The 22,499-nt window shown below is 37.4% G+C and overlaps 1 protein-coding gene across 1 annotated transcript in view; it reads right to left on the bottom strand.

Moving 5' to 3' along the window:
• The window catches only part of ATRN (attractin), a 158,354-nt gene that overhangs the window by 52,041 nt on the left and 83,814 nt on the right, over window positions 1-22,499 (bottom strand). The window contains exons 16-24 of the mRNA XM_006894202.1: window positions 21,523-21,742; window positions 20,729-20,914; window positions 19,979-20,212; window positions 17,550-17,687; window positions 15,570-15,663; window positions 13,336-13,388; window positions 7,627-7,721; window positions 996-1,074; window positions 217-374 (exon numbers count right to left, since the gene is read on the bottom strand). Coding sequence (XP_006894264.1) covers window positions 217-374; window positions 996-1,074; window positions 7,627-7,721; window positions 13,336-13,388; window positions 15,570-15,663; window positions 17,550-17,687; window positions 19,979-20,212; window positions 20,729-20,914; window positions 21,523-21,742 — 1,257 coding nt within the window. The remainder of the gene's footprint in view (window positions 1-216; window positions 375-995; window positions 1,075-7,626; window positions 7,722-13,335; window positions 13,389-15,569; window positions 15,664-17,549; window positions 17,688-19,978; window positions 20,213-20,728; window positions 20,915-21,522; window positions 21,743-22,499) is intronic.

Raw genomic sequence — 22,499 nt, 5'->3', positions numbered from 1 at the left:
AAAGGTGTTTAGGTTTCTCTCTTAAGCAAGTGATTTAAGCCATCTCTATTAGAATGTTCTGTATGGTGTTTATGTGCTTAATATTACTCCACTATCATAGGCATCACAAAGGCAAAGCAACATCTCATTTTCTAAAAGTTCCAAATAAGAGAACCAAGTTTTCTCTGAAGAGGTTTTACCACCTCTGTACATATGAAGTTGAAGAATATTTCTTACCTGAATTTTGATGGGCCAGGTGAAATTACTGACATAAACAAAGAAAGTAATATTTGGGTGGTTTCGAAAATCAAACTTCTCATTAGAGAAGCTATCTTTGTACTCCTTAATGTTGGTTTTTGAAACAACGGGCATTTCTTCTCCAGCCTGCGTGCCAGCTGTTGAGGGAACAGGGGGAGAAATAGAAGAGATATTTATTGTTACTTTTATTTTCAGATTAAGAAACCAAGGTTTATCAATATTAAGTAATTTGTCTCAGGCTACACAACCAGAGAGCAGGAGAATTGGGATTTGCAACTGGACAGGCTGATACACAAGCCTAGATCTCAACTTCCCACACTCTAACAGGCCACCTTTGGAACTGAAAACACAGCTAGCAATAAAATATTTTTAAATAAGCTATTGCACTAAATCTTCCAACAATAATTTCTGGCACCCGCTTGGCTGTGTTGCAGACCATCCTATTACCGGATCACTAACCACCCCTCACTTCTTGACTACTTGTGGTCTACAGTCTCAACACAACTGGATAAGAAGAGGCTTGCGGGGCAGTCAGTTGTCTCTTCAGTGATGAGCTGCAGTAACACAGCCTCACTGACTTGGTATTCATCGAGACAAAGAGAAGGAAGCCTGTTTTCACGAGGAGTTAGTTTTTTAATTGTTTTTTGTTTGTTTGTTTGTTTAGCTTGTTCTATATTTGGTAATTCGTACATATTTTGGTTTGTAACATTTACAAGGAGGATCTAGAGAAGAACTAGAGAAGCTGTGTCTTTCTTTACCTGAGAAGCTGGCAGCCCAGGTGATGTTAAGGTTGAAGTTTTTGGAGGCATTGATGAACATGTCCAAATCTCTGTTTTGCTGATGAGAGAAGCAAAGAATTAAAAATTAACTATGTATAACAACTTCTAGATTTAAAATAAAATGAATTAAATCTTAACTATTCACAACCACCTTCATTACAAATACACTACAATAACAGAAGAGAAACTCATTAAAGTTAGTAAAATTCCCAATCCATTTTCCCTAATACAAGAAATATGTTCTAAAGCACAAGAAATTTCATGCTTTATCAAATGCCTAAGTCTACAAACCAATAGCTTTTAAGAAAACCTTCAATCTACAGTCAACTGATTTCTGACAAGTTTGTTAAATCCATTCCATGTAAAAAGAAGAATCTTTATAATAAATAAATGGTGTTTGAATAACTAGATTTCAACATGCAGAGGGATAACAGGATCTATGCTGGTATAATGGTGTTGAGTTAATTTTAGAAATGAATTACCTAATATAAAAACAAAGATAGCAAAAGATAAAATAGAGGGGTTCTTATAGCAATAAAATACGTTTACTCATAAGAGACTTTACCAAAAAAGTGAAAATATAAGCTACCAACTGGGAGGATATCCTCCAATCTGATAAGAATCTACCAATCAAAATACATATAAAAATTTTCACCCATTAACAACAAAATACAAACTAATATAGCCATACAATGGGCCAAAGAACTTGAAGAGATATTTACCATAGATGACATTCAAATGGCCACTAAACGCATGAAAGGAATGCCCAATGTCATTAGCCACTGAGAAATGTAAATCAAAACCATCATGAAAACTCTTTCACATCTACAGAATACCAATGGCAATTAGCTGGGCTTTTTCATATGCAAACAGCACAAGAAAATGTACTAGAAAAAGTATTTTGCAAAGGGAGACATGAAAGGTGAAGGTGCCACTAGCCCATGACTAGCAATTTATTTTATGAGGTTGTTGTTACATGCCCTCGAGCTGGAAATGACTCAAAGCTGACCATCCAGCGAATTTTCAGAGGCTGTAAATTGCACAAAAGATTGTCATTTTCTCTTACAGAGCAGGTGGTGGGTTTGAATTTCATGTCTTTGGGTTGGCAGCAAAACTCCTTAACCACTAAGTCCCAGATATTTTAATTAGAGATTTAAAACTACTTATTTTTTTAAGTCATCCTCAAAAAGGGTCTTTTAACTTTAATTCCAATTGAATTGTGTCCTCTCAAACTAATAAATTCAAACCTCAATGCCTACTGTTATAATTTCAATTGAAAGCAGGCTGTCTTAGTTATATCAATAAGGCAGGATAATTTGATGGTATGCCTTCAGGCCACCTGTATATCAAACACGCAAACTAACAAGTAGAGATGAAAAGAGGCTGGAACTCATATCAAATGAAGAACAAGATTGGAGCCAAGGACCTTTCTCTAAAGCCAACCAAGAAAATGCTTTGCCTAGAGCCCTGAATTTGCACTTTTTGCTTCCTAAATGGTGGGCAAATCAACTTCTATTATAGCAGCACTGGTGAACCAAGACAGAATTTGGTACCATGAAACAGGGGGTGCTGCTCTAACAAATACCTAAACTGCAGACATGGCTAGAAGTTTTAATGTGCCTTGGTGTAAAAACCTAGAGGGTCTTGGAAAGATTATTGGTAGAAATGAGGGCAAAAAAGGTAAGTCTGGTGAAGGCTCAGAGCGAAGTGAGGACAGCAGTGGAGAAAGTTTCTGTCATGTCAGAGAAGATACATGGCACCAGCAACATAATGTTACTGGAAATACGAACGTTGATTTGGCTTCTGATAAGGCTTTAAAAGAAAATGGTGACCATGTGACTGGACAATGGTAGAACATGTTCAAATGTTGGTGGACAGCAAAAGTTACATAAAAGATGAACTTGGAAATGTAGCTGATATTTCTAAATAAGACTTTTAAAGGGTTGTATGGTTTTTACTTGTTGCTTAGAATGAAACATGAAAGGAAAGAAATGGATTTAAAGATGAACTGTGCAAAATGAAAATAGAACTTGGAAGATTTGGAAAATTCTGTTGTACATCTAAGGAAATATTCACCAAGGATATGGCTACATAATCTTTTGTGGAAGAGATCAGTCCTCTGACTAATGCACTTGACCAAATCCACCATGGGAAGCCTATCAGCTTAGATTGAAAAGGACAGAGAGAGGAGGAAAGAGGTTGTCTGTTGTTATGATTCTATAGGCAGAAAACATGTCAAAGGAACAACATCAGTTGTCCTCCAACAAATGGAGCACCTCTGGGGTAGTATGAAGATTCCAGACCAGTTGGAGGAACACAGAAAGCAGAACTGCATTGGTTTCAAATGGCAGACACTTGGCCTCTTAACAGTGTGGGGTACTGACCAGAACTGAAGACGCTGGGCCTCCAGACTGAAGTGGAAGAACGTGGGCTTCCTGTGCTGAGGAGGGAGGACATTCCAGAGGCTTGGAAAGTGATGCTAAAAGTAAGGGGCTTCTACTCAGAGTGTGGACATCAGGGTCATTGTCCAAATAGTCTCAAAGAACAGAGGAAGAACAAGCCTTGGGAACCAATGCAATTTGTTCTACTGGGCTTTTCTTGCTTAGTGTCCATTATCCTTTCTTTTCATCCAATTTCTCTCATTTGTAATGGAAATGTATACTTTGCAACTATTCCATCATTGTACTTTAAAAATAGATAACCTCTAGTCCAGAGTTCTTCAGTTCCCAGATGAAGAAAGATTTTGCCCAAAGACAGAATACATCTGAAGTCTCATCCATATTTGATTTACATTATCCAGAAAATGAAATTTTGGACTTAGGGCTGATTTTATGACTTTTAAGATAAGTTAGCTAGATCAATGTGTTTTATTTAAGTCGAGGACATGAATTTTGAGATGGATGTGTGTCAAAGGGCGCAAATTTACTGACTGAATTGTGTCCTCCAAATATGTGTTACAAATCCTAGCCTCTTACTGCATGGTATAAAATTAGGAAATGTGGGTTGCAGGATACATCGGGGTTGTATCCTTTCACCACACTTCTTCACTCTTTATGTAGAACAGATAATCAGAGAAGCTGTACCGATGAAGAAGAAAGCAGAATCAGGATGGAGGAAGTCTCACTACCAACCTGTGATATGTAGATGACACAGCTTGCATGATAAAAATGAAGGCGACTTGAAGTACTTACTAGTGAAGCTCAAAGACAACAGCTTTCAGTACAGATTACATCTCGATATAAAGAAAACAATAATCTTCATAATGGAACCTACATAATTGATGTGTGCCACCGAGTCAGAAATGACCTATAGCTGACCCTCCAGTAGGTTTTCAGAGGCAGTAAATCACACGGAAGGAGACTGTCCATCCTTCTGGCATGGACAGGACCTTATTTCTTGCCAATCCTGTCAATGTAGCCTGGCCTTCTTTCTTTAGAACCAATGGCTCTTGATCATTAGCATACTATTCCACAAAATGGTTTAGTGTTGAGCTATTCTTTTTGGTATGGTGACTGTGTATATTCCTTCCGTCTCCTTCTGATACTTCCTACATCACTCAATATTTTGCCCACAGAATCTTCCAGTACTTAAAACTTGAAGCTTGGAATTTTTCTTTAGTTCTTTCAGGATGAGAAATGTGTGTTCTTCCATTTTGGTTATCTAACTCCAGGTCTTTGTATATTTCATGATTACACCATGCTTTGTCTTCTCAAGTTCTCCTTGAAAAGCTTCTGTTCAGCTCTTATTTCTCCCTTTTGGTGTTGTTTCTCTACATTCAAAAGCACATTTTGGACTTTTCTGACATCTATTTTGGTCTTTTCTTACTTCCTGTTTTTTAATTACTTTTTTCTTTCTTCATTATGTCCCTGATGTCATCCCACAACTTGTCTGTTCTTCTGATATTAGTGCTCAATGCATCAAGTCTAAAGTTGAGATGTTTTAAAATTCAGGTGGAGTATACTCAAGTCGGTGTTTCGGCTCTTGCAGGTTTATTTTCATTTTCTTCAAGTTCACTTTGAACTTGGCATGTGAGTAATAAATGATCTGTTCCACAGATGGTCCTTGGCCTTGGCCTGACTGATGATATTTAGCTTGTTGACCACTGTCTCTTAACATCCATAGATACAGTCAATTTGATTCCTATGTATTTCAAACTTCTTCTGAGGAGCATATGATACCTATTTCATGTAAAGGTCTCTGCAATGAAGCAATCACTGATTCTACTAAATTATATCATGTCATCTCAGGCTTCATTTCTGTCTCCAAGGCTGAATTTTCCAACTACAAATCCTCCTTGTGTCTAATCTTGTGCATTGTAGTCACAATTATTATTAAATCATCTTGATTATATGCTTGGCCAATTTCAGACTGCAGTACTTTGTAGAAATCCTCAGTTTCTTCATTTTTTAACTAGTGCGTTAATCTGAGTCATAGGTGTATTAACAGGTTTTCCTTCTATTTGAATAGATTATTATCTTTTCACTGAATGTACTGTATTTCAGGATAGATCTTGAAATGTCTTTTTGATGACTAACTAGACACTTTTAAAAAAATTTTGTCATTTCCTGCATAGTAAATAAATCTTATGATTGTCTGATTTTAAATGGTTAATTCTCATCTATACCAGCTAACTAATACCTTGCTGTTGTTAGGTGCCATCGCATTGACTACAACTGATAGCAACTCTCAGACAGTTGTATTACATATTATACAATATTTATGTATTTAATTTCATTTTCTGACAACTTCCAATTTTCTTAGATTCACATGTCAGACATTCATCCTTCTAATTATCAATGGATGTCTACAGCTATTTCTCTTCACTTTGAGTCATGCCACGTCTGTAAATGAAGATCTTTTATTGGCTGAATGCTTTCTTTTGTCCGTTTAACAGAGGTTCTACTTTAATGAGGCAGCACTCCCACAGCCATACGCTGAGAACCTTTCAACCTAAGAGCTTCTAGCATCTTCCAGCGCTGTCTTGTGCAATGTTTCGCTGGAACTCACAGGGTGTTCTAGGGCCCATTATTTCAGAAGTGGCTAGCCAGACCTGTTTCTTACTTTGTCATCACTGGAAGCTTGGCTGCAACTTGCCCATGATGGGTGACCCAGACGCTGGTGGCAAAGCTTCACAGAGCACAGCAGCATGCAAGTCCTGCCAGCCAGGCTGCTGTCCATCTTACTAAGAAGTATAATAAACACTATACTGTGTTTATTTTTAAAATAAAATTAGTTACAAATCCTGAATGACTGTGAATAACCATTTGCTTATGAATTAGGCATTGAGTAAACACCAGTGTTAACTTCTGCTTTAACATTATCCTGAAGTCCTTAAAAAAATTTCCAATCAACACATCCACTCTAATAATATGACACAAGTTTCTCCACTAAAAATTATTTTCATATAGATGGATTTTTAAAGAAGTCATTCACTGAAGTCTTCTCAGCATGTTTTCTCTTAACTGTTTTTGTGAAATGGAATGGGGGGGGGAGACCCCAGTATTTTAATAGATTGTTGTTGTTGTTATGTGCTGTCATGTTGCTTGTGACTCATAGCTACCCTATGTACCACAGTTTTGAACCCTGCTCTATCCCAAGCCAATTCAATTTAGAACAGACTATCTCACGTTAGACTTTATTATATTACTTTTCTTTTAAATTGAACAATATTTGCTGATATCATGTTAATCAAGGAGCCTGAACGATTTATCCTTCAGTTTAGTGACATTTCATGAAGTATGAGAGTATTAAATAACTATAATTTTAGAAATCCTGTAGGTCTGTCATGTTATCTATGTTTTTAAGTGACAAGTTAATGGTGTTGTCTTCCTGATTAACTATTAATGATAGGTTCATCATTAAATATAAGCTCACATTCCAAATGGTCTTTTTAGTGATTTCAGAGTCTCTCGGGGCCACTTACCAGACCTAACTAAACTTTCATTGATTCCTACTGCACAGTGAGAGCTGACTAACTCATTCCAAGAGCAGTATCTTCCTTTGTTGTTTGCTGGTACCTGTATCAGAGGCATTAATTTCAATCTGCTGCTTCCTGGCAAAGTGCTTTTCAAGCCTATGGTACGTTTTAAGAGTAAATTCTGGCTCTACCTCCTGCCCCTACGAGGCTAGAGCATCCTTTCAAGTCTTTGGGCACAATGGTTAAGTGTTTCGCTGCCAAGCAAAAGTCAGGCAGTTCAGACCCACTAGTTCCTTTGTGGGAGAAAGATGTCAAGTCTGATACTGTAAAGATGACAGATTGTGCACCCTATGGGAGCATTTTGTTCTGTAGGATTTCTATGAGGTGAGAGCAACTCAGAGGGAATGCATTTTCCCCTTTCCTTTATGGAGCTATGATCAAAGCAAATATGTAGCCAGTCAGTGCTCAGTGTGGATAGCAGTTTCTTCTGATAAATTCTGACACTATTCTTGGGTTTTAGATGGAAAGAAGATAAAATGTAGATTCCATTTTTTCCCCCCTTCTGTACCTCTCAAGGGTATTTTATGTACTCCAGTCTGGAGACCACTGGTAAGGCAGTACTCCTATCTACAGTGACCAAGAAATTATCTCTTATGAATTCACTACACAAAAAGAAGACTTTAAAAATCTTACTTCATCAGGTGTAGCCACAAAATTGATGGCTGTATAGTAGCGATCATCTTCCTGGGATAAGCTAAAGGTGAACTGATAGTCAATAAGAAGAGTATCTATGGAAAGAAAAAAAGTGCACATTTTAAACATGTAACAAAACAAAGAGCAGAGGTTTCAAGAGCCACTGACTGACTTTGTAACACATTTCATAATCTGGCTCTACCTTTTGGCTCACCTCTCACCTGGGCTGAGATAGTTTTTCCAAAGGAAATCAACTGTATGATTAACTCACCAAATTCTTATATCATGATCCTGGTTCAAATATTAGACTACAATGTAATTCAATCTACAGATAATAGCTGAATATTTATTACAAGCGAAGTGTCCCTTAAATATACAAAACACTGTCCTTTTAGACTTCCATTGTTTAAAATGAATCCACTGGGAAAAAAAAGCTTGATTCCAGGTCTGGGGCAGGAACTAATTGCTTCGGCTATTTTGTTCCAGAAAGCAAGAAGGCATTCCGTTCAGAGATTAATGTGAGGGAGCCTGAAGACAGAGCTTGAAGGAGAGCCTGATGTCACAACTGATAAAACCCTCTGGCAGGTTGTCAGAGGCAGTTAATTATGTGGGAGGAGAATGTCCATATTTCTCCTAGGGAGCACCTGGTGGACTCGAACCATGTGCCTTTGTGATTGCTGCACAACTTCTTACCACCAGGCCACCAGGGCTCCCTTTCAATCTTATACCAACTTATAAATTGAATTATATCTTTATAATTCAAGTATTATAGATGTTTTCAGTAAGTGTTAATGGAGTAAAACATGTAAAAATCCAAATATCCTTTATGTTCTGGAAAAAAAAAACCCAACCCAGCCTAGTCTCATAAATCATGTAATATCTTAGTATATGAATGACAAAAGCAACATCAAAAATGGATATAAAAACTTATTCTGCAAATAGTCTCTTCTGAAAATGAATAATTTTTTGAAGAAAATATAACAGACATCTCATTTCACATGGATTAATTAAAGCAACAGATGTATTAATTTTACAACTTTGCGTAAATGTAGTATTAATGTATTAAATAGTAACAACAAAAGAAAAATTTCAAGACTAAACCATATGAAACTAGGAAGAACTACAGGCAGTGATCTGAGATTCAGATGGCAAAGACATCTTAATCTTAAAACGTAGAAAAGATTTCAAAATGGAAAACATTAGGTATAAATCCTGATTTCTAAGTATTTGTACATTTTAAAAAAATCATAAATGACACTAAAAGACTAGTACTGTTTTGAGTTTACCAGTATTAAAATGTAATCATAATACATCACATCCTACCCAGCAATCTAGTAAAGACTTAATATAAGGATGCTGTTGTTGTGTACTGTCCAGTCAGAACCAACCCACAGTTGACCTCCAGAGACAAGAGGCAAGAGGAGCTTGCCCATCCTTCTCTTGCTAATATAAGGATGTAAACCTAAAACTTTTTCATTTCTTAATTTATACTAGTTTATTTACAAAATTTGAATACATTGTTTTCAGACCAGATTCTTCCAATTTCCCTCATCCCTCCACCCATCATATTGCACAACTCCATGATTAATCAACCCCTCCGCCCCCTCACACGTCCTCATCCCTCTGCTTCCACCCTCCCTGCCCCTTGATCTCCATATTCATTCCACAATAATGATTTTATACAATATTTGTCCTTGTAGGACTGAGTTAGAGAATTTAAAATGCTTTAAAAATAAATACTTCTACAATACTAGTTATTAAATTTTCAGTACTAGCAAAAGGAAATAAAGATAGATGCAATTTGGCCTAGTGGTAAGAAGCCCACTGGCTGTTCCATGGAAGAAGGATGGACAATCTCCTCACCTACAATTTACTGCCTCTGAAAACCTGCTGGAGGATCAGCTATGAATCAGTTTTGACTCTGGCACACAACAACAAAATGTTCATTTTAATTATTTATAACAGTGGGAAAATGCAAATAAATTAAACTTCAAAACTAAAGAATGAGTAAATCAGTGTGATTTTTATAAAGAAATAGCAGGAATTTGTTAAATAGTATGTAAACTTTATTGTTGTTGTTAGGTGCCATCAAGTCGACTGTGACTCACAGAGCTCCTTTGAACAACAGAAACACACACACAGAGCACTATCCTGTACCACTGAGGTACCTCTGAGAGCTTCCTAAGTAATTGTAGCAGCTACAGACTGACAAAGGCATAGTTAGCAGGGCCTCAGACCCATTAAAGATGGATTACATCACATCACTCCTGTGAGCAAGAAACCTGGACTAGTAGTTTTCTCTGAGGATAAATCTAGAATGAAAAGTTGAAGTAGGATGATGACAATTACCGGCTTGAGAATATCTGAGGCAGAAAAGACTAATTTGTTCAGCAACCCTGCAACTGCCAGACTTGTTTACAACTTAACTGTTTACCACCTTAATTAAAGACCAGGGGCAAGATAGAGCCTGCTTTCTCAGATGGGGTATTTGTTGGTATAAGCAGTGTCAAGCTGATTTGAAGCAGATGTCTGTGTTCTGCTCACAGTTCTTCAGTCTACAACATGTCACTTATTGTATGACGGTCCAGTGTCCAACCACCAGGACCTGGAAATCCTTGCTCGAGGACGTTCTATGGTTCTAGGTGCCTGCCTTTCTGCTGGCTAGTAACAATGGAAGATCAACCATCTAGAAACAGCTCTCAGTGAATGAATGGGTGAGTTCATGAAGCACTCTCATCTCTTGGATGGTTTGGTTCTGAGGTGTTTACACTGCCCTGGGCCCTAGAGTTTCCCGGTAGGATTAAGCCATAGTTGCCCGTCATAGAAAACTGATGATACACCTTTAGCTTGGATGCCTTGGCTTCGCTTGGCTCATTTTTGCACTGCCTGGTCAGTGTTTTCTAGAATAATCTCCCAAATAAACTGTTGCTGTTAAGTGCCATCAAGTATACAACAACTTATACTAACCCTATGGAAAACGGATCTGGACCTGAAACCCTTCCTGCACCGTCCTCACAATCTCCACCACGCTCAAGAGCACAGTCCAGTCAGTCACTCTGTCCATCCATCTCATTGAGGATCTTCCTCTCTTTCACTAACTCCCTACTTTTCCAGACAAGCTATCTTTTTTCCAAGGACTGGTATCTCTTGACAATATGCCCAAAGTTTGTGAGACAGTGCATCACCATCCTTGCCTCTATGGAGTACTATGGTTTTATTTCCTCCAAGACACAGCTGTTTGCTCTTGTGGCAGTTCATGGGATATCCAAAACTCATTACCAATACCACAGTTCTTTAGTCTTCTTCCATGTCTAAGAAGTAACTGAAAATACTGTGGCCTGGGCAAGGTGCACCTTAGTCTTCAAATTGACATCTTTGCTCTTTAGCACTTTAAAGAGGTCCTTGGCAGCAGATCTGCCCAATGCCCAAATTAACTACTGTGCTTAAATCCCTGATTTTAGTGTCTGCTCTTGGAAGAAATGCAAAACAATGATTATCAATCTTCCCAAATGCATATCTAGTTTGGATTTTTAATTTTTTTAAATAATTTTAATGAACATTTACAGAGATTTTGGATTTCCATTCATTCATTGGCATACCTAGTTTTTAACCAACTCTTTCCAAAGAACTAGTTTTCAGTATTATTGATTCCATTTATTCCACTCTATGCCTTCCTATTTCATTATTTCTGCTTTCTTTTACTGTTATCTTCCTAGTTTCTCGATTTACATAGTGAGGCAACTAATCTTGTTTGGGTTTTTAAAGATATAACTATAAAAATTGTATTTTAGATGCCATAAAATACACTTCTTGTAATGTTTTTAAATTTACAATGCTGTGCAACCATCAACACAAACAAATTAAGAATAGTTCCAACAATTCCAAAGAGTTTTCTTATGTCTACTTTTAATTAAACGCCCTTCCCACCCTAAATCCAGGCAATCACTGATATGCTTTCTATCTTTAGAAGCTTGCCTCTTCTAGACATATCATACACAGAATGCATCTGGCATCTTGTGTGCTTCACTCATATTTTACTATGTGTCAAGTTCATTCATATTGATGAATTACTGGCATTTCATTGTATAGATAACACCACACTTTGCTTATCTAATTGCCGGTTAATAGACATTTCGGCTCTAGTCTTTGTCAACTATGAACAATGCTGCTATCAACACTCACATTCGTGTCTTTGTGTGGACATATTTTCATTTCTCTTGGGTAGAAGATTCCTAGGAATGGATCCTATTTAAAAGAAATTGTTCTTACTTCCTTGTAACCTTGCTAAAACTTGGTATTGGCTTTGGATTGTAGTTATTATAGTGGGTGTATCTCACTATCATTTTAATATACATATTCCAAATGATGTAGATCAAAAGACACTACGCAGTCTATTGTCTATTTTTTACCTTGAGTTAATTTGGACAGTTTGTGGCTTGTAAGAATTTACCATTTAAGCTAATTTGTTGATGTGAAGCTGCAAATACATTAGACTTTTGGTGAAGTTAATAATGATGTCTTTCTTTCATTTCTAATTTTGTTCATCTGTGTCTCTGTCATTTTCTTGGGTCAGTCTCACTGAAAATTGGCTAATGTTGATGCTCTTTCCAAAGAACAAACTCTTTCATCAATTTCTCCATCTCACTGATTTCTGATTTTATTATTCTCTTCTTTTTGCTTTGGATTTTGTTTGTTGTCTGTCCACTGCACCCCCACCCCCAACACCTTCCTGAGTCTTAAATATAGGTTAGATTATTGGTTTCAGATCTTTACTCTTTTCAGTTGGTTTTACATCTAAGTATTGCTTTAACGATATTTAATCAATTTTGACATGTTTTTATTTTCTGAAGGTAAAACATGTTCTCAATTTCCCCTTAGTATTATTTGGACCCATTTTTTAGTGTAATCTGGCTTAATGTGGATTCTCTTATGGATTAGAAAAACACTTGGTTGGAATGCCAAACTTACCTTTCATAGTAAATTAATAATATGCTGTTTTCTTAATTTATAAAAAAGGTTATTATTGTTGCTGGTGCTGTCAAGTTGAGTACCACACATAGTGACCCTATGAACAGTGGATCTGAACTCTATCCTATCCTCTGCCATCTTCACACTTTCAACACACTAGAGCCCATTGTTGCAGTCACCATGTCAATCTACTTGGTGGAGGGTCTTCCATGCCTTTGTTGACTCTTCACCCTTCCAAGCATCATGTCCTTCTCCAAGAAATATCCCTTCTTAGCAACATGCCTAAAGTATGTGAGGTGAAGCCTCATCATTCTTGCCTCCAGAGAGCACTCTGGCTGTACCCTCTCCAAGACATGTTGTTAACATAAATCATTCCAGCAAGACTGGTAACTCCAGCTACTTTTTCACAACTCAATTTCCGATCTATATCCTGAAGTATGGTAACATGAACCAGGTAATGGCAAATAAAGTAAGATTCCAAGATAACCAAGGAAAATCCAATATATTTCTACTCTCCACTTGTATTTGCTATATATAGTAACATAAAACAAAAGCTGCTTAAAACAGTTGTCATGTATGTAGTAAACATATTACAATGTGTACATCTACAGATCAAGTTAGTGGACTTTCATGTACGGATGCTATATTCCTACAACACTTCTCATTCACAAATTAGAGTCAAGAAAACAGGAAATTTTACTGAACTACTTCTAGAAAAAGAAGAATTGCAAAAATACTTACAGTAACATGTTCCTTTGAGAGGGTTTCCCTGGTATCGATTTTCTACTTCACATCTAGGGTGATAGAAACAATGAAGATTATAGGCTTTTGCTAATTTAAAAACTAAAACCAAACTCTATATCCAACTTAAACATGAAAAGAAACCTTTAAGTAAATTACAGCTTTTTAATTAGTATCATTACATTCTGTATTGTTACTCAAATCAGGTAGATTAATGAGTATTTTGTTATTCTCCACTGTCAATTGTGTAGCAGTTCACATGACCCACTATATGAAAACAATAGTTAAACATCAGCCAGGGAGCGCTAGTGGCCTAGTGGCAAGAAGGTGCACTGCAATCCCGAAGGCACGTAGTTTTAATCCACGAGATGCTCTGCTGGAGAAGGTGGGGCAATCTCCTCCTGTGCCAGTTGCAATATTTGCAACAAATATTGGACCCAATAATTGGTAAAAAAAGGTGCAGAAGTACGGGTGGCATGTCTGACCTTTTAACTATTTTGGTACTACGGATATATATTATTGATGAGACAGTTCCCCTTTATGAAGAGTAGAAATCAGGCTCAGCCACCCTCATGTTACACCTGCTCCTTTCGCAGTCTTCTAAAAGTGCAGTTAAGAGCATTTTTCACAAAAAAAGAGTATTTTTCAAATATTCATTTGTTATTCCTTTCTTATGCCACCCTGTTTTGAAATAAAAATGAGTTTTATTTTGTTTTAAAAGGACTTTAGACAGTGTTCACTAATCTAGAGAACAAGTAAATTCTGGTCAAAAGAATTACTAATTTTTCCAATTTCAGTAAAACACAGATCTCATAATGCCATTTAAGCATGAATACCTTATCTATGAATCAGGGCTTTGTTAGGAAAAGATAGAACAAAAGTATTTTTGGAAATTTTGGCATTTATAATCTGGGAAAAAATGAAGGGAAAGCTTGTCTTAAATACTTTTCTAAGACAAGCTAATACAGGAATATTCCTTTTTCATATTCAGGGTGATTATTACCATTTGCCAATTCAGAATCTCTTTCACTTTTAGACTTAAGACATACATTTCATTTTTTGTTTTTGCTTTATTGAACCCTAAGTAAGGCTAAGAATTAATAATTTTGCTCTATTGCATCCTTGTTTAAAGGAACCGGTTTTCAAAAATCAAATGTAATCTTTGTTTAGAGTTTTTTCCCCCCACAGGCATAACCTAAAACCAATAGATGGATACACTGGTATAAAATTTCAAAGGTAGACAGAACCAATTCCCTCCAGAAGACTGTATCTCAATCACTGGAGACATTAGTAGCAGTAAAATTTGCTAACATTGTATCTGCTTCTATCAGGTCAGTGTTTTAAGTTACTACACATTTCACCTCCCTCCTTGAGAGAATTAGTATACTAAATGCATGTGCTTTATGAGATTTACCTGAATAATCTTTTCAATTTTAACTTCTCAGGAAACTAAAAGCAATTATTGTTAGTATCACTACTGACAGATGGAGTAAGTGAAGTTCAGCACTTACATGTGCTGAACCATTCTGCCAAGTGGAGGCACAGCTAGATGGGGCTAAAATCCCCAAATCTGTCTGATTCTGAGCTTACATCCCTACTTAACTCTGTTGGTCTTATGCATTTCCAAGGTCCTGCTCATGGAAAAGGACTCTGGACCCACTAATGGAAAATGTCTAACAAACTTCACCCAGGATAATCCAATCTAGAGCAGGCAAGAGCACATTAAAAGCCGTAAACTCATCTCCACCATCAGGAAGCCAAAAGGCCAAATTAAGAACCATGATTTGAAAAAAAAAAAAAAAAAGAAGGAACCATAATTTGAACATCAGTCCTTACATAGCTAGCCTTTGCAAAAGGGTAGCAAGTTCCTCTAATGTAAGGAAATGGGAGTCACTGATCATTTTTAAAAATCCAGATTGGAAAGTGGGAAACATCAGTGTTACTGAAACACAAAAATGTTAATTTCAGACCATCAAAGAATTGCTCCTTAACCTGCAGGCCTCCTGAGTTTGGAGGCTGACCAAATCAGACATAGGATATTAGAAAGAGCAAAATATCAAATCAAAAGACCCAGTGATTCCTGGAAACTAGGCAGAGGGGCGATGGTGCCTCCCATAGAGCTACCTGAACACCCCTTGGTCCTACCTATTGGTGCAAATACAGCTAACATTAATTTCCAATCACTTAAATCCAGGCTTAACCTGTGTCAGGGGATCGGGGAGTATGGTACTCACAGCTGGCACTCGTCCCCCTTGACGCCCTTGGTGGTACAGAAGCACTTGCCCGTGTTGGTATTACACAGTGATGCGTGTCCATTGCACTTGCATGCTGGGGAGAAGAAGTGGAGGTGACAGTTGGTTTAAAGGTTACAAGTACCAGAGGCTTCCCTTAAAAGCAAGTATTTCTATTTGAATAGAGAAAAAGATTAAAATAATCAGCTGCTGTTTTGACCTTTATGGCAGACTTTAAATTTTTTTTTATTATCTAGACAGGATAAGTCTTTCAATCATTCTTACAAATATTTATGAACTATCTCCTGTGTCTCAGGCCCTATGGGGGTGGGGGGGATGCAGATGTAGTACTGTCCTCATGGAGATGCTTGGAGGGGAGGGCTAGTCTAGCTAAGGGGCTTTCTTCTCCTAAATCACAACAGGGTTCCAGAGTGGGACAGGATTTTAATAGCAAAGTCCTTTACTTACAGAAGACAATTCCTCCCATTTTCCTCTTGCTATTTCACATGTTCCTCCCTTCTCCCTCCCAAATACTAAATGTGAATAGTTATAAATCTTATTCTCTAGTTGAAAGAAAGAAAATATTTTGCTTAATATCTTTTAATTTTATGCTATAATTTCAAGTGAATAAATAAAAAATATTAGGCTGGGGATACTTTTTAATTCAGAGTTCATAAGGCATTTTATTTGCACTGTGTATTACATCCCTAGAAAAATAATCCCACGGTTTTCCCTCCTGTGTGTTTTCGTCTTGCTCCTTCATTCATGGTCCATGATGCCAGCTGAGGTTGTCAGCCACTTTTCTAGATCTTTGAGCTGCACATCAAAATAGGGGTTGGTCACGCCACACTTGTTTAACCTGCCTGTGAGGCTGACAACAATTTCCCCGCTCTGTGACAGTCAATGATTTCAAATTCGCCAATGTAGCCATGCTCCATCATCACCATTAGGAACTAAACTATGACTTGGGAGCACGGCCTGATGAGAACCTGGTGCTTGCCTCTCTTCTCAGCATTGCTGATGCTCTTGAGAGTGTCAGACAGCCCATTCACGTGCACCATGTGGCAGCATGGAAAGATGGCGGAAAAAGCTAAATTTAATTTTTAAATGCACAATCACGTGAGCTCAGTGCTTTCACGTCTATAGATAAAATACACTTTCCAAGGAATGTGAAAGATATTTTTACTAAATACCTTTAAATTTGAGTGAGGGATTTTACTACAGAATGATGGGAAATTACAGTAGATGGGAAATAATATCTGTAAACATCTATGACTGCTGACTACGTCACGCAATGCTTTAATTATTTTAATCTTATCAGCCTCTGTATTATTTTCATTTTACTGGAGGAACAGAATCCCCATGAGGTTACGGGACCTACTGCTTGACTGCTGCCTCTATTCTCTGTGCAGGGGTCAGTTTCTGAGGAAATACACTAACAAGGTTAAAGGTGAAATTTTGGGGAAGCAGCAGAGATTTTCTGTTATTTTTTTCTGCTCAGATTTTTAAGTATGTTTTTATTGGAAGACTAATATATTTTTCAGTTAGAAACTAGAACAACCAAATTGGTTCTTAGGTATCTCTTGCCAGTTCTAAAAATAGCCTTTATGTTTTAACAATAAATACCCTATAGCTTGCACATATCTCAGGCAACACAGCATTCCTGAACATTGTTAAAATACATCTTAAGGAGCTCTGGTGGCCTAGTGGCAAGAAGCTGCAGCGCAATCCCAGAGATATGCAGAATCCACCAGATGCTCTGCTGGAGGAGGGATAATCTCCTCTTGTACCAGTCAGATCCGATTTGACGGTACACATACAAAATAATAATAATAAATAAAAAAGTACATGTATTTTAAGTGTAAATTAGGCAAGGCAGCATTCAAAACAACACAATGGCTTTTTTCTTCCTAGCCACTCAAGTCAGAGAGGAACTTTCTGCTCCCGGATCTGTAGGCGGTAAAGCTGACAGCTTTGACTTACGCTGACATTTCCCTCCATTGGTGGGGTCACCGTAGAAGCCTGATATGCAGGTCTCACAGTGTTTGCCTGTAGTCAGGTTTTCACACTTCTCACAGATACTCTGGTTGATGCACTTACTGTGCCCATTGCACTGGCAAGCTGAAAAGAAAAGAATGATGTTCTGAGGTGAAGTCTATGACACAGCCAAGTGGGCCAAGTTCAGCAAGATTTTATTTTTAAGCTAAAAAATAAAGATTTATTAGAACATCCTACAACAAAGATGGGATAAACTTTCCACCTAGGAAAGGAAATGAGGAGCCTATTTAGTTTTAACTATTTGCCTCTAAATACAAAATCATCAAAATTAATAAAAACCCCCTAGTTTTAGAAATGAGAGTAAATTATAAAAAAAAGAAAGAGATTCCGGGAAATTAAAAAAAAAAAATCACAGAAGATTATGGTCCATTCCAATTAAAACAATATTTGTTATTTTTAATTAAAAATCAACAGACATTCATGACAGTTAAGTTTGAAGATTATAAAGGGAAATTATAATCCCACTACCTAGAGACCACCTTTCCCATTTGGTATAGTTTTCTTTTAAATAGTTTTGTTTTCTAAATCTCAGTCTAGAGTGGTGACATAAAAAAGGACAAACAGTTCCACAGAAGAGAAAGAGAGTCCTGAGAGAGACATGAAAAAGAAATAGTCACTGAATTCTCAATGAATGTGACAAGAAAATCCAATGACAAAGACATCATTGTTTCTTCAAATAGTGCTTAGGTTCAGCACAAAAATATAAATTTGTATTCCTATCTCACACCAGACACAAATATTAGATGTAAGAGATAAAGTTATGGAACTCTTAGGAGAGGACATTGAAGTAAATATTCATCAATGGGCAGTGACTGCTTAGATATGACATTACAGCACATGGGACAAAAGACAACACTGACAACAGGACTTAACATCAATTTAAAACTTTCTTGATGGCGCCTTTTGAAGTAGAAATATTACAGCGTTGGGAACCCCACAGAGCAGTTCTGTTCTGTTCTGTACTACAGGGTCACTGTTGTTGTATGGTTGTGTGTACCACAGAGTCAGACCAACCCATAGGTTGGTTTTAAGAGGCAGTTAATCATATGGGAGGAGACTGCCCATCCTTCTCCTGCAGAGAAGCTGGTGGCCTTCAGGATTGCAGTGCAGCTTCTTGCTAAGTAGATATAAGTGTAGGCCTAGGCTTTAGTGCAATTCTTTGCATTGTTGTTGTTGATTGCCTTCAAGTCAAGCATGACTCATAGTGACCCTATGAACAAAAGGCCTGAAGCCCCTCTGTAACTATCAACATATATCAAAGTTCACAGAGTTTCTGGAGGCATGTTTTTTAGGAAGTGGATGCTACTCCTGCTTCCAAAATTCTTTGTATATCAATTATTAAAAAGCAGAACCACACAGATGTACACTGACAGACTGTCTAAGAGCCAAACATGAAAACTGGAATTCTTCCTACAAAAGGGAAAGAGATCTTTTTTGCCTCTCCCTTTCCTTAAGTGAACTTCATTAAGAAAACTTATACTTGCAAATCCTTCTTCTGCTCTTTGTATATGCATATAAATATCTCAAAAAATAAAATGAAACTCTTGTCAGCATTACAACCTAGGAAGGTTTTTACAAATGGCCTTCATCATCACTGAAATCAAGGAAGACAGCATTCCACCTCCCTGGCAACTGAGGAGTGGAAGTTAGGTGTCTTGTGCCATGGGGTAACTAACTACCCGCTTGTCACAGACATGCATTTTCTTTTTTTTCCCTTCAGATAAAGACAATTAACCACTTAATTACCAGGTGAACTTAGAATCAACTGTAAAAGAATGTATAGCAAATGGTGCTATCAAATTCTATTATTTAAAAAATATGACTAATGTCTGGAGGTCTCTATAGTAAACTATTAAAAATTTTTAGCTTTATACATAAGAATTGGAGATTTTAAAAGTCTAGCATTTATTTTATACACATGTATATGTAATTTTTTTTATAATGAGCATAAAATAACATTTTACTCCTGCCATTAAAATTACCAAAATTATTCACTTGAAGTTCTTAAAATATTTTCATTAAAAAGATTTTCACAGGAAAAAGATTTTTCTGATGGCCTAGCGGCAAGAAGCTGTGCTGCAATCCTGAAGGCAAGTGGTTCATATCCACGAGATGTTCCGCTGGAGAAGGAGGGACAATCTCCTCCCAGGCCAGTTAGATCCGATTCGACAGTAATCGACAAAAAAAAGTTTTTCACACAAAATGGTTTCTCCTAAAATGATGTCACTTACATTTAAAAATTTTTTAATCTCTACTACAATCAATTACTATAAACAATGTTGTTTTCCAGGCTTTCTTTCTTATAAAGAGGTAATAAAGCTTTAACTCACTTCTGGACACACAAGGTACCTTACCTGGACACTGAATGAAAGACCAGTTGTATCTGGTGTCCTCTAGACACATGCTGGAGTTGAGAAGGGGCTGCGGGTAGGAGGTGCTGCTCGGGATCTGTGAGGGCATCCTCACGGGTCCTTTGTAGGAGCCCTCCATGCATTTCCCTTTGCCAGTGTTGCTGGGATCAGTGCACCAGCCACAGCCTGGCTGCTCCAAACAATGACTACAGGTGCAGTAGCCTGAACAATTTTCAGCTATAAAAACAACACAAATGGCAATTTATTATCACATGTAGAGTTCAGTTCATTGTATTTCAATGTTTGTTTAGCAAGTTATGCAACTGCTATAATCCAAAATCCCTATTTTATTGTGATTTTTCAAATCAGACAATGAATTGTAAAAATCTATTATCTTGTCTGACACAAAACAGATCTCCTTCTCTCTTCTTTCAGTCCAAAAGACTGGAAGAAGATTAGAGGTCATCTACTGAAAAGGATTTACAAATTAGAAGATTAAGGGATGCACAGAGAATTAACCACTATGACACTAAAGTCAGCACATGTTTGTCCTGCAACTCTTCTTACATTTATTTATGTGTACATTGTGTTTGATTCTAAAGAAAGTTTCTCATCAGGTAGGCTTGTCTTAATGGCAGTCTCTAGAGAGATCAGAACAAAGCATCAAGTCCAATCTGAATCCCATGGCAAGACTTGTGGTCCTCCCACAGGTCCCTGACCCTGAGGAGTAGCTGGAGCTGATTTTTCACTTACGGGGGCAGCTGCTCATGGTATACCACTCCATACACTGGCCAAAAGGGAAAGAGGCCACGTAGGCATTGGAGTCCACGCACTGCTTCATGTTGCTGCACCACATGCACTCGGAGCTGCCACTGGTGCACTCCCCGCATGCCGTTCTCAGAGCACACGGGGTCCGACACTGCTTGGCACTATGGTTTGCTGGGAACAAAACACAAGCGAAATTCTCAGAGCTCTCACCAGATCGGTTAAGGCTAATGATTTTTCATATATGGGCTTGCCCAGAGAAGAGAAATCCAATCTGTGTCAACTTTTCATTTAATACTCTCACACAGCATTAGTTCCATTCTTGTTTGCTTCTGTTTTCTGTCACAGAGCTGCTGTCATCATCTTTCCCTGGTGACACTATTGTTTTATCTACTGTTCCCATAATTATCTAATTGCTTTTCTGCACTTATCTTTGTTTTTTGTTCTCTTGTCCACAGCATTTCTCTGCCAACACCCCCAAATGTACCTTTCAATGAAATTCTCAATTCTTTTTTCTGATCAATAGCCCAAAATATCTCATTGTTAATTAAAATCTTAGGTTCTCTGAGTAGTGTTAGCTATTACTTTCCCCCTATAGCTCAAATTATTCACAGCCAAAGACTCTTTCTCTTTTCTTTTAAAGTCTTAGTTGTGCTGTACTTGATATACTTAAATTCAATATGCCATCTATTTTTTCACGATTATTTCACTCATCTTAACTGTGACACTTCTGGTTTCTCTCTCAATGAACTTCCAATAACATAATCCACACATGCACTTACCAGGCCGTTCACAGACACTGCCATTGAGTGGGTTGATGCAGGTTGCAGCCTTTAGGCCCCCAGTACTAGGTTCTGACAAGATTCCACAAAACCCAGCATCACTAGGCTCAGACGGCATCCACTGTAGTAAACTATTTGTAAACGGGGACATATCTTCCCAGCACCAGTAGGACACATTGATTTTTCGTAGGCCAACCCATGGGGTCAAGGTGAGCTTGGACTGTAGGCAAAACAAATACAATTATTAATACCATCAATCTCTTGATCAAAACAAGCTTCTAGATAAAGACACATTACTTCTACTTCCCAGACACATGTAAGATCTTCCTGTCCTTTGCAGTAAGCCACCACTAGGACAGATCATTGTCACATTAGTGTCACAAGTCAAGCCCAGCATTTAATATCACTTTTTCACAGAGGATATATTAATAACAAAGCAATAATCAGACTCGTTTATTTCTACATTCTACGACAAACGTGAAGATGAGATAGTGCCTCAACTTCATTTAACTGTTCATTAACTCAGGCCATCATTTTATCAGTATTTAGGAAATGTTATGCTTATCATGGACTCTGATTAGTTCAGATAATTGAAGATTCCCATCTTTGACCAGGGGATATTGTATAGTACTGTATTTAATATAGAAAACAGGGCAATAAATCCAGGAGACAGTCTGACTTCTGTCCTCTTGAAATGTGTTCAATGAAGAGTAAAATAGCACTTTTACATTGTTTGGTCCAGAAAGGAAATATATTCCTAATTTTAGCAGTCAAAAAACCCATAAAACCAAAAAGAAGCACCCCTAATAGTAAAGAGCTGGAAATAAGCCACAGGGCCATCAATGGACAAATGGCTAAAGAACCTCTGGTACCATCATCACACCATGGATAACTATGCATCACTAAAAAATGATCAAGGACTCATGAAATACAGTCCCACACGGATTAGTCAAGAACAAATTATATTGAGTGACATA

Source organism: Elephantulus edwardii, unplaced genomic scaffold, assembly GCF_000299155.1.
Source record: "Elephantulus edwardii isolate Elephantulus edwardi_28Jun2011 unplaced genomic scaffold, EleEdw1.0 scaffold00138, whole genome shotgun sequence".
NCBI lineage: Eukaryota > Metazoa > Chordata > Mammalia > Macroscelidea > Macroscelididae > Elephantulus > Elephantulus edwardii.
This window is presented reverse-complemented; position numbering and strand designations above follow the sequence as displayed.